At 31.6% G+C, this 17,373-nt stretch overlaps 3 protein-coding genes across 4 annotated transcripts; 2 read left to right on the top strand and 1 right to left on the bottom strand.

Moving 5' to 3' along the window:
* Positions 1–3,891: 3,891 nt before the first annotated feature.
* Positions 3,892–6,461, top strand: LOC139529768 (uncharacterized). 2 transcript variants are annotated; one of them, XM_071325644.1, is made up of 4 exons: positions 3,892–4,215; positions 4,398–4,487; positions 4,683–4,755; positions 5,061–6,461. In XM_071325644.1, the coding sequence occupies exons 1-4, from the start codon at positions 3,892–3,894 to the stop codon at positions 5,231–5,233; spliced, it is 660 nt and encodes a 219-aa protein (XP_071181745.1). In that variant the 3' UTR covers positions 5,234–6,461. The 2 variants fall into 2 exon arrangements, with proteins under 2 accessions (XP_071181745.1, XP_071181746.1); XM_071325645.1 differs by having other exon boundaries at positions 5,275–6,461.
* Positions 6,462–6,747: 286 nt separating this feature from the next.
* LOC139529769 (ABC transporter F family member 4-like) lies at positions 6,748–10,019 on the top strand. Its single transcript, XM_071325646.1, has 4 exons — positions 6,748–8,019; positions 8,662–8,796; positions 9,002–9,183; positions 9,873–10,019. Exons 1-3 carry the CDS (start codon positions 7,789–7,791, stop codon positions 9,170–9,172), a joined length of 537 nt encoding a protein of 178 aa, XP_071181747.1. The 5' UTR covers positions 6,748–7,788; the 3' UTR covers positions 9,173–9,183; positions 9,873–10,019.
* A 1,078-nt stretch (positions 10,020–11,097) lies between these two features.
* LOC139482609 (uncharacterized) lies at positions 11,098–14,901 on the bottom strand. The gene has a single exon (XM_071266522.1). The coding sequence runs from the start codon at positions 14,899–14,901 to the stop codon at positions 11,098–11,100; it is 3,804 nt and encodes a 1,267-aa protein (XP_071122623.1).
* Between the last annotated feature and the right edge of the window lie 2,472 nt (positions 14,902–17,373).

Below are 17,373 nucleotides of genomic sequence, written 5' to 3' on the forward strand. Positions count from 1 at the left end.
TTTCCTGACCATAAGTTTTACGTTTATGTCTGGATTTGATCGCTAGCCAGTATATACGTACGTTGTGTTTCACGTTGCTTCGATGTATGTCATGTGGTTTTGGTCCCTAGCCAGTATGTACTTTTAACTGCTTTATCAAAGTAAGAATCTTAAATATGAATTATGATGACATAACAAGTACTTATTTATAATTATGACAACAGTAACTGATAACAAGACGCGCACCTGTCTAAAATCTATAAGTGTGATCGTATAGATAGAAGTCCAAAGTTTTTGTGAGATAATTTATTTGTTACATGCAAAACAACATAATTTATGCTTAATAGACAGATAATTTAAGATGATGTAGTTGTCATTATTTGATACGCATGAATGTTAGAAAATTAGTTTACATCTATTTATTGTGATTAATTGTGTACTAGACAAGTGATAGCAAGCTTTAAAAGTCTGTATTTTACGTGACTGACAATGCTATGACTGTTTTAATTGGATTATACTTTTTTTGCATGTAATATATATATTAATTAATTGTGCTACCGCCATTGATATGTAGAGTATTGTCAGGTACGGAGATCCCAGCATAACACAATGACAAGAGTCGCACTATAAATGGCATATAGTAGACACATACATACGAGTCATCAACCTTCTTATCGGAGAAAGTTACACATGATGACCTTCCAAACAGAGAATGATAAACGCGATAACCTTCTAGTGGGAGAAAGGTACATACAATAACCTTCTAGTCAGAGAAGGGTATATGTGATAACCTTCTTCATAGATCGATAATCTGTCGATTCCCGTATCTTGGCATTGCACAAGCTCATGTTTTTCTCAGACTGTTTATAAACGTTTTTACACTAAATCTATTGGTTGTTGGATGTGAACTGATTGATAACTTAGATTTAGTTAGTTTTAGATGATGAATTTTCATAATTAGTTATTATTAGCTTAGACAAGCTGTCAGTAACTGCGAGTACTCTCAGATTTGTACTTCGTGGTTTTTTTTGTTTGGATGTACAAGTACCTGGCCACGGGCGCTCTTTGTTTTTATTAGATGTATTTCTATATGTATCCATCTCACGAGTTAAGCCTTTCCAACTGATTTTTAAAGTTGGTTCTTATGTTGTTCTGTTACACCACTGTCCCAGGTTAGAGAGGGTGTTGGGATCCCGCTTACATGTTTAATTCCACCACATTCTGTATACATGTATGTGCCTGTCACAAGTCAGGAGCCTGTAATTCAGTGGCTGTCGTTTGTTGCTGTGATACATATTTGTTTTTCGTTCATTGTTTTGTACATTAATTAGTCCGTTTTTTTTCTCTTTTGATTTGTTTTACATATTTGTTGTCGGGACCTTTTATAGCTGACTGCGATATGAGCTTTGTTCATTGTTGAAGACCATACGGTGACCTATAGCTGTTATTTTTTGTGTCAGTTGGTCTATGGTGGAGATTTGTCTCATTATATATAGCAATCATACCACATCTTCATTTTTATATTCTACGTAGAGAAAGATACACGCAATAACCTTCTATTCTGTGAAAGGTACACCCACATAAAGGTGTACATGAAAAAGCTGCTGTTCATATTTTTCTATTTTAAGTCTACGATACTTTTCACCAAATAAGGATGGCAACGTCGATTTCCGAGATATACTCTGATATAAAGAGATAACTGATTGTAATAAATGTAATCATGAAATACATTTTATGTATGAGTATTTCAGTCTTCCAATTCGTAACATACATGTATGTAACACAGTTATAACTTAAACCATGTATACCATCATAAAGGCTCGGACAGATATTAAGTACTTAATAATTGGATGTTTGCATCAAATATACCAGGTTCATATTTAATAAAAAAAAAATATATGTACCCAGTCTCTTTTACCGAAGACTCCAAGGAGGCGCTCAAATCAAAACAGACGAAAGGCGAAAAATGAAATATGACAAAGTTGAAGAGAAATTTGCTTTTAAAACTGTTTTTTTTTTATTGATACAAAAAAAATAATACCCTCAGATGTATTTTGTTATACTGTTTAATAAAGGCAACAGTAATGCAGTTTACCCGACTTTCAATAGTCATAAATCGATTTAGCGAAAAAATAAATCACGGTTACAAACTAAAACAGAGGCCACAAAAACAAACGCCAACATACATGTACTGCCGCAAAAATGTTTTTGCTGCGGTCTTCATCTCATTTTTGTCGAATGAAATCGATGATTTTATTTTAATCACCAAGGTTAAATTGTTTGTTCAATCACTCCTCATGAAAAGTTATACCAGGATAAGGAAACTCCAACTTCGTCATCCTCGTTCGTATTACACGTACTTCCGGCGGAAGTGTTTGCCACGCACCTGATTAATACATTCAATTATATATAACCTATTAACGGAAGATGTCATATACTTCAGAAGTCGTGATTTAAATCCAATTGTCTTATTTGTAGCACACATTAAATGTTGACGCTTCATATTGTAGTATGTGTCATATTATACTTAAATCAAGTAAAGACACAGGAACTCGGTACAAATATTTTTACAATGTAAAATGTACCCGTAACAAATATTTTAAGATGTGTAATATCATGTATTCAGTACACTGTTAGTAAGAATATGAATAGTTTTGTTTAAACATGATGTGACTACTAAAATACTACAAATAACCAAAAAGGTCGTCTCGTAAAACGACATTTTCTCACTTTACAGTTTTGACTATACCACACTGTGAGTTAATTTTCCGATTTTAATACTGATCAGACTTCATTTCTTCGAGGACGTTTTCGATGATTGAAAGATTTTCAAAATTTAAAAGAAAAAATGGAAATATCAATGTAAATGTAGAAATGTTTGTTTTCCAATGATATACCACATACATTAAATGTTTGTTTCCCAATGATATACCACATACATTAAATGTTTGTTTCCCAATGATATACCACATACATTGCAATGGAAAAGTATTTGGACATCAGTAAATTAAAGGAAAAGCTAAAGGCAAATACATTTCTGTTGATGCATATATGTTCCACGACTGTGTTTCTTTTATTAAAAGTACTGAAAACATGAAGTGTGGTTATCCTTACTTAGTTTTTCCTTAAGAGTGTTTGGTTGTCCGTTGTTTCTCGCACTGTTATTGGTGGCGTTTCATCGTTTTATTATGGGAGATGTGTGCGTGTTTATTTCTGTTTTTGGTGATTTATTTTCGATGCGTCTTTGAATGATTTTCTAGTTCACGCTCGATGTAAGTAGTATATATTGTGTGGCAGCAGCAAATATTTTTGCCACGTTGACAAAAATTTGTTCCCGCTAGCAAAATTGTATAATATATTTGTTGAATAATATCAAAATATTGGATTTTAAAATTTGTAGAAATATAAAAGACTGTTTTGATTTTTTCACACGTTGCATTTTGCAGACGTCAAGAAAATTACATAATATAACTGTTGTATAATATTAAATGAAAATTTTGTTTTTTCACTTATAAAAGAATGTTTTGATTTATTTTCCATCGCATTTAACATATAGACAATTTAAATTGTTAATATTTTGGATAAAGAAGTTAAAAGTAAAACTGAAAAAATAGAAGATTAAATGACTTCGCGTTGAGAGAAGAAATTTTATAAAACTTTTAAGTTTCATTTGTAACAAAAATGAATAAGAATTGAAAATATATTAATTAACCCTAACCCTAGCGTATATTGTAAAAACTATTATTATTATTTATTAAAACAATCCATACTCAAACATTAATTAAACCTTATCCATCTACCACTCTTATCCCAACCATATATCACGGAATTAATTACCCCTAATTTATTCCCTAATTAGACTATTGTTTTTATTTCTCATCCGGGTATTTAATTCCTCAAAATATTTGCAAAATGTCACCCATCAACACCATGTTTATATTCATCATCATTTGTTTCACAATGTCAGCTGTTTCATGCTCGCATGAATTGAGAGATGTATGCACAGTGGAGGGGGATACTCTCCATTGCAGATGGACTGGAGCAGGGCTCTACAACACCAGAATCCGACTAGATGTAAAGAAAGTCGTATTCGAAAGATTTTTTGTTGCCGGACAATTGGACCTTGCAAATAATAGAGACCTGCATTCAATTGAGATCAAACAAGGAAATTCTAAATGCAGCAATGTTTTAGCAGCACCAGAAACAATAACAATTGTTAATGGTATACATTGTGATGTAAGTATATAGGAAATTAGAAAAGAATAACAGAATAATAAGAGCTTTAAAGTAATCACGTAGTATTGTCTCTATATGTAAAGTGACTAGAAACAACCTAAACTATGAGCAGATCTTATATATTATTTATTAATTTTATTGTGTAAAACATTTCTTACATTATGTATATTTTTTTTTTACAGAATGGAGTCATAGCTTCTACAACAACAACAGCAGCAACAAGAGTAACACCAGGATCCACATTGTCAATCGGCACCACTGATAAACAACTGGTAAGCATTTATCTGATATTTTTTTAATTAAAACGTCCGTTTTGTTTTCTATTTTTATTAGGAAATACATGTACATGAACGAGTCAATTTGTATTCTCTATAGTATAGTGCTTAAAAACAAATTAAAATGTGAAGGATAAGATTTTTTAATATCAACATTTTCATGAAATACATGATTTTATTTCTTTATTTCAGAAGTCAACACCACATGCACAGGAGGAAGACAAGGGTCTAGATAATATTAAGATCATTCTTATAATGATTTTTGGTAAGTATCTAAATTTAATTTATTTATTTGATTGACAAACAATATAAAAATAAAATAAATAAATAAAATAAAAATATATACATGTTCTAATAAAAACACTTATTTATAAATAAGAAAAAGATGCGGTATGAGTGCCAATGTATTATAGATCAAAGTATGACCTTCAACACAGAGCAAAAGCTCACACCAAACAGTAAGCTATAAAGACAATTCAAACAGAAAAACCAATGGTCTAATCTATTTATATATATCAATATATTTTATAATTTTTAAAGTAAGTGACATATTCAAATTTATCTTTACAGCATCTCTAGCATGTGTTATGCTCTTGTCGCTGATGTTATTTTGCATCTGCAAAAAGAAGAGAACTGCAAAAACCAATTTCCGCCAACACCAATTCTCCTTCAATGTCGATGCAGATTCACTATCCGAAATAGAAATTGCAGATTTTGTTAATACACCAAAAAAAACTGTTTAAGTTAATATCTATCTCTGTATTTACTACTTTTTAATTTGTAGAATATATCCTCATCGCAATTTATGAAAGGCTTCAAGAAATTATAAATTATTTTTTTCCACCACGTGAAAATAACAGACGAGTAGCCCCAGCACAACAACAACCACCAAGAATATTGAGAAGATCAAACAGGATATCTATTCGGCCACAGAGACTAACCTATGATTAATTTTCTAAACTTTTAAATTTTATGAAATTTTTTAAATTTTTTTTCTAAATTTTATATTTTTTTTATTTTTTTTTTTCTAAATTTTATAATCTTTTTTCTAAATTTTATAAACTTATTTATACACTGTTATCTAAATTTTAATAATCACTGATGAGGATGTATTCTACAAATCTACTTATATTATGAAAAATTATATCACCAAAACTTTTCAATTTTCTTTCATTTGATTTATTTGGATTAGTTACACTTTATTTTAATTAAAGAAAAGATTTTGATTATACTCGCATTTCTCTACTCTCATTTTATTATATTGTAAATAGTAGTATACATGTAGTTTGTTTTTATAAATTCACCTTAGTTTATATGTTTCATGCTCATTCAAACCATAAATTTCATTATAAATCTATTCTTTTCATTAAATAATCTACTTTCTCTGGTATTAAAGTTCATTATTAATCTATTCCTTTCATTAAATTATTCTTTTTAGTTTTCCATTTACATATGTTTAGTTTTGTAATAGAAATAAATTAAATTAAAAAACAAATATGATTGGTATTATTGTATATATGTAAATAATATATATATGTATATAATGTTTGGAGAACTTTTTGTTTTTATGTTTACTTTATCATCATTTTCATCTTTGGAATTTTTTCATATGAGAATTTACAGCATCCAAATTTAATTACAACATATTATCGCATATTTTATCATATTGTGTTTGCTTAAACTTTTTTTCTTTTGTTTTTATTACTTTTTATAGTGCTATATGATTAAGTTAAACCTAGAGATAAATATATAAAAATTCTTGATTTGTAACCGCTGTCATGGTGCTTTCTATAACATGTTTTATGTGAAAAAAAATGGTGCATTACAAATGATGTAAGTTTTTTATAACCAAATTTCATTTGATAGTTCTCTTGTTTATATTATTTACAATTGTTATATAAATAGTGCAGAAAACTTGATTTGTTTTGAAACTTACTATGTTGTTTCATGGAATAAAGTATTTGTATTTGATATGTGTTAATAAATTAGACTTTTCTTAAACTTTTCCCACTGCATTGCTACCCCAATCAATGTGGATGATTACCAGTTGACACCATTTGTATATCATCTAGAAATTTGCAAACAAAAACTTTGCTTAATTAATTTTTATCTACTTTAAATTTATTAATTATAAAAGAAATATGGTTTAATTGCTGATGAGACAACTCTTCAAAGAGGTCAAACCACAAGCTTCAATCTCAAATCTTGTCAAGAAAATGAAATATTTACACAGGAAAAAAGAAGCTAGCTGAAAAAAAGTCATGAACAAAACAAGATTCACCATTTACAATGATCCAAAGAAAAGAAAAGAGCATATCTAGAAATTTGCAAAACAAAAACTTTGCTTAAAACATTTTTATCAACTATTAATTATAAAAGATGGTAATCCACAAGCTTCAATCTCAAATCTTATCAAATGAAATATTTACACATGGGAAAAATTAGCTAGCTGCAAAAAAGTCATGAGCAAAACAATTAACTACGATCCAAAGAAAAGAAAAGAAAAAAGTAGCATGTAGGGGGAAAAATAGAGAGAGAGAGAAAAAGGAGATATGATCCACCATTGAAAATATGATCCAAAGAAAAGATGATCCAAAGAAAAGAAAAAAGTCGCTTATGTTCTAACGAAGGAAAAAATAGAGAGAGAGAAAAAGGAGATAGGATTCACCATTGAAACTATGATCCAAAGAAAAGAAAAAAGGTGTTTTAACGATGAAAAAAATTAGAGCGAGAGAGAGAGAGAAAAAAAAGGAGATAGTAATGAGATGTAAAAATAATCGTCAAAATCCAACTCGATTTACCATTGAAAATATGATCCAAAGAAAAGAAAAGAAAATAGGTTTTGTTTTAATGAAGGAAAAATTATATATAGAGAGAAAAAATAGTAATGAGATGTAAAAAATAACCATCAAAATCCGGTTCGAACAAATCTATAATATATAATTGATCTTAAATAAAAACAATCAAAATTTATTGAGTAATGATCACTTTTCAAATTTGAAAGGTGATAAACACTTTATATTTAAACTGATGAACTAAGATTTAATGTAAACAGAAGGTGTATTATCCAAATACTGCCGCAATATTGGAGATCAATCTGACATGAAAAATCGCGATCGGGACAGATCTACACTGAAATTACATATGAATTAATAAAATGGTGTAACATGGATAATGGAAGGTTGGCGAGCCTTTAGGAGTAAATAAGTGTTGGAAACTATTATTCATAATTTAATGAAACGGAAGCTTTATTCCTTTATTAACGCGGTACACTCAATTCTATCATAAAGCGATAAAAATGATGAACCAGGTTGAGTACATGAGGGGATTTGGTGGAGAAGTAGAGCGGGCTGAGTTGAATTTTGGAAGAAAGAAGAACATTGCGGTTACACCGTACAAGGGATATGTTTATATCCACATAGGCAGTTTAACAAGTAGCAGAAGCATAACTCTTGGGACTGATGAGTTTAAAGAGCTATGCAATCTGAAGCCAGTTCTTTTAAAAGCTGAGGCAGAAATAAAAAAACAGGTTAGTGATTTCTAATATTTAGCAGTAAATATTTACATGAACATATAGCTAAATTATTATCGTTCAGCAGCAAATAGTTGAGCGTGATATATATTTTATTCTCTAAGAAATAGGAGCGATCTACAAAATTATTTTAAAGTAAGATATTGCGAGTGTTTAATAAAAGCACCAGCTGCAGATGTTTCACCTTATATGTTTTTTCGTAAATTTCACTACTGCTAGTAAGTACACATAATTTTCAAAGTTATTGAAAGCGAGTAAAAACTATATGATAAACGTTCTAATTATCCTTCAACAGCAAATAATTGAACATAAATATATACTTTATAGGTTTAATATACAACAAACGTTTTAGTTAAAAGTAAGTTATTGATAGAGAGTATTTACAAGCGGCTTGCGTTCAGCTGCAGATATTTCACTTGTTTCTGGGTTGATTTCACCACTGTTAGTATTAATTTTCAAAGTTATTGATAGCAAGTAAAAAATGTTTTGATAAACGTTCAGTTGCAGATATTTCAACATTTTTGTTTCTAGGTAAATTTCTCAACCGCTAATAAATACGAATTTCTTTCCCACAGCAAACGTTGATTTATATGATTTCTTACACGTTCAATTGTTTTTATTATATATTAATTTTTTTAGCTGCAAAAACCTAGCAGGAAAAAGAAGGTTATAGTTGTTGAAGAGGAAGAAGAAGAAGAAGAAGAAGAAGAAGAAGAAGAAGAAGAAGAAGAAGTAGAAGAAGAAGAAGTAAAAAAAGTTACTTTGAAAAGAAAGGTAAAACAACTTTTGTTTTTTTTTTTCTATGTAAATCAAAATAAGTAGTTATAATTTTCAAGTTTATGAATTTAAAGTAATTATCCAATTAAATGTACCATAAAAAGAAAAAAAAAAAAAAAAAAAAAAAAAAAAAAAATTGAAAACATTGAAATAACTTTAAAATTTTAAGATGATTTTCTATATTATGATATTCTTATTTTAGAGAAAGGTGATTGCTATCAGCGATAGCGATGAGGAGGCGGGAGTGTCAGAGTCGGACGTCAGAAAGGTGATTGTTGCAGCAGAATCTGGCCCGTTCAAGGGGCTAAAGAAGAAAAAGAAAACAGCTGGAGCTGGATTCATACTTTCTGAAGCAGTTGAAGATGGCGAGTGAAGATAACACCAGTAAGTGATCAAATTTTTATTCTGTTTCTAATATGTTCTTATATACAATAGTTAGGATAGAAATCATTTATAACTTAGCAACATTTTTCCAATCAAAGATTGATTTATCAATATGTGAAATACTCGCTTTAAGATAAAACCATTGCCTTTGATTTAAAGCGATCTCATTTCTAAGAGGATCATTTCTCAATAATACAAACAGTTCACTATTCAATATACATGTATTTACAAAAATATCTTCAGATAAAGCAAAAGTGTCCATTTTATTACAAAATAAATCGTTTCCGCTACTGTTTCGTTTAACATCATCAGATATGAATGGAGGATCATTTTCACTGTTTAATGGCCCATTTATTAATATAACTGCTAGAGTTATCGAACAGAATAACAATCCGACAATTTTCATCTTTGCACCAAGCCAGTGCAGTTGTGGAAACTGGTCACTGATTTCAGCTGTATCCATATTGATAAAATTGTAATCATGCTCATCTGTCATTTTAAGTGAATATTCTTCCACATTTGCACTACTCAATTCATCCTTTTCATTTATTTTAGAAATCTCCATTATGAAATCCAATTTCTTAATACAGGTGTCGCACTTTGTTCATTTGTTTTCATGCATGTATCTGTAGATTTATGATGTGAAAACTATTTTACTAGAGTTTATGTATCTTATTTATTTCTTTTAGCCAATCAGAACAGAAAAAGGACAATGGGAGAAGAAGTAGAAAAAAAGACACTGAGTGAAAAACGAAAGCGGTCAGCTCCACCTTCATTAAGAACTTTATCTGTTGCATGTATTTATAATAAATTAACAACAAAATGTGATATTCAAATGAGAGATTTTTTTTGTAAAATTCCCTCACCAATTTTAATTATTTTTATGGATTATGCAGACTTTCAATTTGTTTTAAATCCTGGATTTGCCGAATTAGATGTGTTTAATGCTGCCGAGGAAATTTTTGATCAAAGATATCAATTAAATAAAATGATAAGGGAATGCAGCCATTTCACATCTGAAGAGATATTCATTCATTTAAAGAACGTCCCAGGGTCTGTTTTAAATTCACTCGGACTTTCGTTCAATAGGGAGAACTTTTCCGATATTTTAAGGAAAATATTAAACATGCGATTTTCACGTGTTTAATTTACCAAAGAATATGTCTCATATATTTTAATCTAAAATTTAAGAAATTTATTTGTAATATTTTCATCGTGTTTGAAGGTCTTTTTCCCCATTGCACAATGTATTTCACTGGTGCGTTTGAAGGTGTAATTCCCCATTTTCATAATTGTGTTTAATTTACCAAAGAATATGTCTCTTATATTTTAATCTAAAATTTATTTGTAATATTTTCATCGTGTTTGAAGGTGTTATTCCCCATTGTCCAATGTATTTCACTGGTGTGTTTTGAAGGTGTTATTCCCCATTTGAAGGTGTTATTCCCCATTGACATAATGTTTGAAGGTGTTATTCCCCATTGTTCTAATGTTTGAAGGTGCTATTCCCCATTGTTCTAATGTTCGAAGGTGTTATTTCACATTGTCCTATGTTTGAAGGTGTTATTCCCCATTGTCCTATTGCCTTAATGTTTGAAGGTGTTATTCCCCATTGTCCTATTGTCATTATGTTTGAAGTTTGTTTGAAGGTCCATTTGGGTTTTAAAGTTATGTATTTTCATTGGGGTTTTTAAGTTAAAGTCGCCATTTTACCATGCTACTCCCCATTGCCCTATGTATTTCACTTCCCCAGGTTGATAGCAAACGGATAAAACTTAAATATGTTGATATATTTTATTATAAAATCATATATTTATTTACATGAAATAAAATATTATATAATTATTGTACAGTGTGTTTTCTTTTTCTTGAATTTATTACGGATATGGATTTTTTTTTCAATTTACAATTGTATTAATGTTTTTCTTTTAATTTTCTATGAAAATATGCTAGCGAATGCACATTATCATCCAGCAAGTGTCTCTTGTCATCATATGGTGATAGTCCACTTTTCACAACCTTCACCATGTGAATCTGATGGTTGAAACTTCTCAAAGTGTACATATGCGAGAGTAGTGGAGAACAATTGAACAAGGTGTTTTTATATTGTTCGAATCTAACATTTCGGGTTTTAATACCCTTTGCTACTACAGTTTCCTTGTCGTCTGCGGTGATAAAACTATACATTTTTGCTCTTAGTCCGATATATTCCACCATTTGAATGGACTTGCATTCATCTTTGAATAAACCAATAATCGATTTCCTGTCTTTGGTGTAAAGAGGGTGATCAGCTGGATAATTTGAAAAGTCATATAGCTCACTGTTTAACGACATGTCTCTATATATGTCATCAGTTCTCACATGCATAATGAAACTGTCAGTATCTGTGTAACATAATGTTACATTCTCCTTGTATAGTTTTTTCATGTGGTTGTAGTAGTAATCAACCATGTGCGCCTTTGACAGATCGAGAATCATTTGTCCTAGGTAAATTGGTTTGTTGAAGAAAATTTTTGTTTTGGTTTGTAGCACGCCGCACAAGTGGTCGTTGAATATCTTAAAGCTTTTAAATGATGATTTTGCAGTAAGTTTTTGAAACTTATCCCACCTATGACAGAGAGAGAAGTTGATATGTTTCCGCAACGATTCCATTGATTTACCGAAAATAGCATTGTTGCCATTTTTAAAAAGTTTTTGCTCGAAATTGCTAGTAGCCTTTTTCCTCATTTCGGTATTGAAGTCAATATACTGTTTCAACCATGGACGCTGTTCAAATGAAACTATATTGTGAATCTTCTTCAAAACCAAACCTAGTTTGAGGTATAACTTTAGATTCACATAGTGCAAGATGTAATGCTTTTTATCTTTCAAAGTAGCTAGCAATTTGGTGCTCGGTTGGTATTCTTTCCCATCATCATTTGCTTGCTCATACAGATGACGTGAATGAGGTGAAAGCATTTCATTTGTTATCACTCCTTTTTCAACTGCAAGAGGAAAATCATTGTGAAGATCGTGTAAGTTATCTGGGTAATCCAAATCGCATTCAATGACATATCCGATGTCAGCGTTATTGGATACATTTAAGACATTGAAATCGTTTATTTCCTCTTCTGACAACCACTGGAATTTCCCCACAGCTAATGGCATGCTCATGCTTAAACCGTATAAATTGTTCGCATCTACATACATCAAGTATGAAGTTGGTAAAGCTGGATCATAATTGCTCAAGTAGGGATTGTTTGCTTTTGCATGTCTGCAGCTCACCATTGTTAAACCTCCTCGTATACTCTGCTCAAAGAAGAGCCACATTGTAGGATCTGTCAATAGCTCAAGTCTCACACCAGTCATTTTCAATGCAGATTGCCAGGAAAGCCCTGGAAGAGTGTAATAATTTGCAGGGTCGAGGGAATAGTTCGTTATCCACTTCTTCCTGAAAGTTTCAAATACATCAGCTAATAATAGAACGTCAGTTTTTAGATAAAGATCGTGATATTCGCCTATATTCTTAATATTCATTTGATTCCATACCCGTTGCGCATGTTCATACTCGGTTTGACTAATTGTTTTCTCTGATAAATTGCTGTAGAATTTGTCTATAGAGGGTAATTCAGTTTCATTGAACCTTGCTGCATTGTCAATGTATTCGTAAGGATATGTTCCTTTTTTCAACAAAAGAGCAATCCGCTTATCATCATCAAATTCTTTTGTAAAATGTTTAAATGTTTCTTTCGGATTCTCCTTAGACATTGACGATACCAATTCCTCTAGTGAACAATTCAAAAACTGGTATGAATCGATAAAGCGCAGATTGGATAGGTTGAAACTGATGTACTTTTCTGCATTCGTGGCTATGCAGCCAATTTCTTCACTCTTGAAAATACCTATCGAGGAACAGATTAAATGTGCATCAAACTGTTTCAGGTTATGAAATATAACTGGCACGAATGTGTGTTCTTTAAAATTAAGATTGCAATCTCTGCATGAAGCGCCACGAAATTTACCTGAAACATGTGCATGGTCTCGAACGCGGATAGTGGAATCTGTAAATTCTTCCATGCAAATGTGGCAATGTGTACTTGATTGAAAATCTTCCTCATCTTCAACAGTCATGCACAAGGGTTCAGGATTGTTCAAAATAGCCTTTATACGTTTATTTTCGTCAAGAAGACTATGAAGGAAGTGTTCACTAACATTTTCACCTCTATATATTTTAGGTGGTTGAGTGTATCTGTCATCGATGCAAACAACTTGATAACCGTACCCGCATGGTATCAACTTTGTTAATTTCGTTGTGCTGGTTCGATTATCTTCTGGCTCTTCAGTAACCATAGGTTCGCAAAATGTTTCCATGTCAGCATAAATAACAAATGATGTTTGTAACTGTTTGGCGTGATCTTGAAATGTTAGTATATCGTCTACCCCCTTGGTGGGATATGTCACATGTTGAGCTTCAAATTTTGAGCAGTATTTTATATGTTTCTCTAAAGTATGTTCACTGGTGAAACCTGATAAACAGAATCTGCAATACTTATGACTGCGTCCCAAGCATTTTGTTCGATATAAAAGTCTATTGAGATCTGTAATCAAACACCAGTGACTTTTATTCCCACTTTTCAAATACAATAAGTCAACTTCATGATGAGCTTCTCTTAGACCTGTTACATGGAGGGGGAAAAATTCACCCTCTTCAAATCCTAACACCATTACTGAAATGTTATTCTGCCTTTCAAATTTACTCACAAATGATGGTGCAACGGGCAATTGTATACCTTCCATGTTCAATTCATGTTCATATGGGATGTAGTGATGCACTTTAGAAGGGTCACCTGAACACGTAGGATGTATGGATGCTATAATAGCATATACAAAACATTTTTCATCTAAGTTTCTTATGTTGAGTAACGCTCTGGTTGCAGCAAGAGTTCTTGGTAGGGGTATATACGATCCACCGCCTAAAGGTTTATATTTAGCTGTATTAATCTCAATGTGTTTAATATGATCTAATGACCAACCGCTCCCATTTCGTATATACTCATCAAAACTTTTGAATATTTTTTGATATGTCACATTAATATCATGTTCATCATCTATATTTGCTCTATCAACTAGATTCGATGTCTTCGAGATAAAATGTGCATTATTCTTTAAATCATTACCACCTTCACCTCCATTCGGCTTGATCATTTGCACAAGACAATTCATATACCACTTAATATGACCGAGTTCATCACACATCTCTTGTAAATGAGTTTTTACCTCATGCTTAATTCCAGATAAAAATGCTAGAAGATCATACTTTTCCCCATTATCCTCATTCGGATAAATGAAACGAGCTCGTGCTATTCCCAAGAGAGCAGACTTATCCACACTTTTATGTTTGATTGTAGTATGTGAATTTGAATCAGTGTTTCCTGAACCAGTCTGATAAGTTGTATGATCGATGTTGCTATGTTTAAACAAATTTTCCGCTGAATCAAAATGTCTATCACATTGTCGACATGGAAATGTACAACTGTTTCTCTGGTGTCTCTTCAGTTTGGAAGGGTGATCAAACAGAAGTTTACAATAATAACATGAATAGACCTTAACCGTAAGATTTGATCTGTTGTCATTATCAACACTCAATCGATCATTTAACTCTCGCAACTGCTGTTGATATTGAGGGTTACTGTCAGGATAAAGACGCAATAAATCCTCGCAGAAATGATCATCAGCCATGACAATTGTGATATCAATAGCACTTTCAACGTTTTATATATACTACGCGATCGTGGACTAGAACTAATAGGCGAACATATGTTATCTAAATATTTATTTTATTAATTAAATTTAAAGGTACACAGTGTAAATATACAAATAGACAATATATTATATACATATATAAATATAGACAAATTTAAAGAAAAATACAAGTGATTGATTGAAGTCTCCAATAGTTTTAAATAATCCACTTCTTCATTACAAATGAAATGATAACCATTTACTCTTTAATCTTTTGCGATTTTGCGATTTTTCCACATTTCTTAAGAATTTTTCAGGAGACATCTTGATAGCTTTACCCTCTGCTGCACCATCATATTCATCAACATCCATCCTATTTTCCTCTTGATTGTCTGATTTTGATCGATCTACAGTTTCTTTTAAATTTTTCAATTCTGTTTTTTGCAAAACCTGACCACTACCATGTTGTTTGGTTACATCTTCTTCTAGGTTTATTTCTGTTTTTATACTGTCACTATCTTTACCATCATATTCCTTTTCTTTTTCTTTCACATTAACAATTTCACATTGGTTGGACATATTCATCAATCTTTCATATTTCTCCTTGGGTAATAGTATTAACTCCCGAGTCATAGTATTTGAAAAAAGATGATATCAATGTTGGAATAATAACAATTATCTTCAGTAAACGTTTTCTCCTCAACTGAGGTGTTATATTATTAACTACCACAGCACGAATGAACTTTGCAAAAGTTGAAAGATTCCTTTTAACCCTCTCAGACAATGGTATGACGCTTTTTAGACAGTTGAATACTATTTCTACTAATAGTTGTAATTGTCTGTGGTCCGTGCTTTTTATGATTTGAGCAGATTGTTCAGGTGTAGTGTTCGCCAATAATTTAAGGAAGCTTCTACTTGATTCTTTTAAAATCATTTTGGTTGATAAACAATCGTGTCCTCCCCCGGAAAAGGATTTGCGCGCAACTGATATTCAGGGTTTGAACCTGGTGCTATATCCACTATCAAGCAATTGTATGGTCTGCTAATTGCACGTTGGTAAACGTCCATGAAAAAGCGAACTTGACCTGGAAACATTTGTCGAGCTAAAGATTGTATTTGCAGTGAATCTCTACCATTTTTGAAAAGAAAAAAGACGTGAGAATTCAAACTGATTGATCGCATAACCTTCCCCTTCTGATATAAATTTTGTAGTATAAAAATAATTGATGTTAAGGTGTGATGACTTAAAACGCAATAAATCTTCTGCATCAGTTTACAGTCCACTACTTCATCCATTTTATCATCAATGATCCATAATGTGTGTATATCCTTATCAACAAGAAAATCACTTTCATCAGGCAGTTCCAGTTGAAATGAAATGTTGGAGACAGTTTTTTTCAATTCATCGAAGACATCTTGCCATATGCTGTAACAGTAGTATATCTTCTGAGGTGGTATTGTAAACATTTCCTGAGCGTTCTCTAATAATCTTTTAATGTATGTAGTTTTTCCTGAACCCGTTGGACCGACACATATTGAAGTCATGGGTGTTTGAAATTTCACCAAACTCATGATGATCACCTCTTGCTCGAATGATGATTGTTACCATGTGTCTCATCATTTTAAACACTTTTTCATATGCAGTGTGAATAGGTTTTACCAATCACATTGAAAACAAAGATGTCGTTTGCTTGATGATTATCACTGAAAAAATCGTGAATGTTAGTTAGATCATACTCTCTACATAAGAGTGATAAGATGAAAATGCAATATTGACCGCATACTGATGAATTCTCACTCTGTAATCGTTTTTTGATTTATTTCCAGAGATATCGCATTGTGTTCAAAGAATTTTAAGAAGTGACGTGAATAATAATCGGGAGAGTGTGCGAAGCTGTCGAAAATATCCCTCTTCGTTCCTCATTTATGAAAAAGGCGATCCAGTGTGCACCATTCTCAAAATGATTTTCAGTGTTACAAATAAATCCCATGGGTCGATTTCTCACTATCTTAGGTATCTGATCTGCTGCAAATATACCAACAATTTTATCCTTCATTAGTTCATCACAATTAATCATACACTCCAATTGCATAGTGTTCATTCTTGAATTATGATGTCTCGAGTTTGAGTTATTTCAAAATATCCACTAAATTCACTATAAATGATTATAGTTGTTGGTTCAGTGAGGGGAGAATCAAATGTGCATTCCAAATTGACACGTTCATTCCTTTTCAATGTTAAATAATCTAAACCTTCAAAAATTGGTTCCAGTTGAAAGGCATACAAGGCATATCCTTCAGAAAAACTGTCTCTGTTTAATCCATTACCACAGTCTTGCAGAGTTTTCCCAGCAACCTCAAATAGATTGCGAAATGCAACAATGGATGATTCTCCACTTGACGAGTCAAATTTTACTCTGACAGGATTCCCGGAAACTGGCACTCCCTCAACTTTAAGATTTATTTCAC

Source organism: Mytilus edulis, chromosome 7, assembly GCF_963676685.1.
Source record: "Mytilus edulis chromosome 7, xbMytEdul2.2, whole genome shotgun sequence".
NCBI lineage: Eukaryota > Metazoa > Mollusca > Bivalvia > Mytilida > Mytilidae > Mytilus > Mytilus edulis.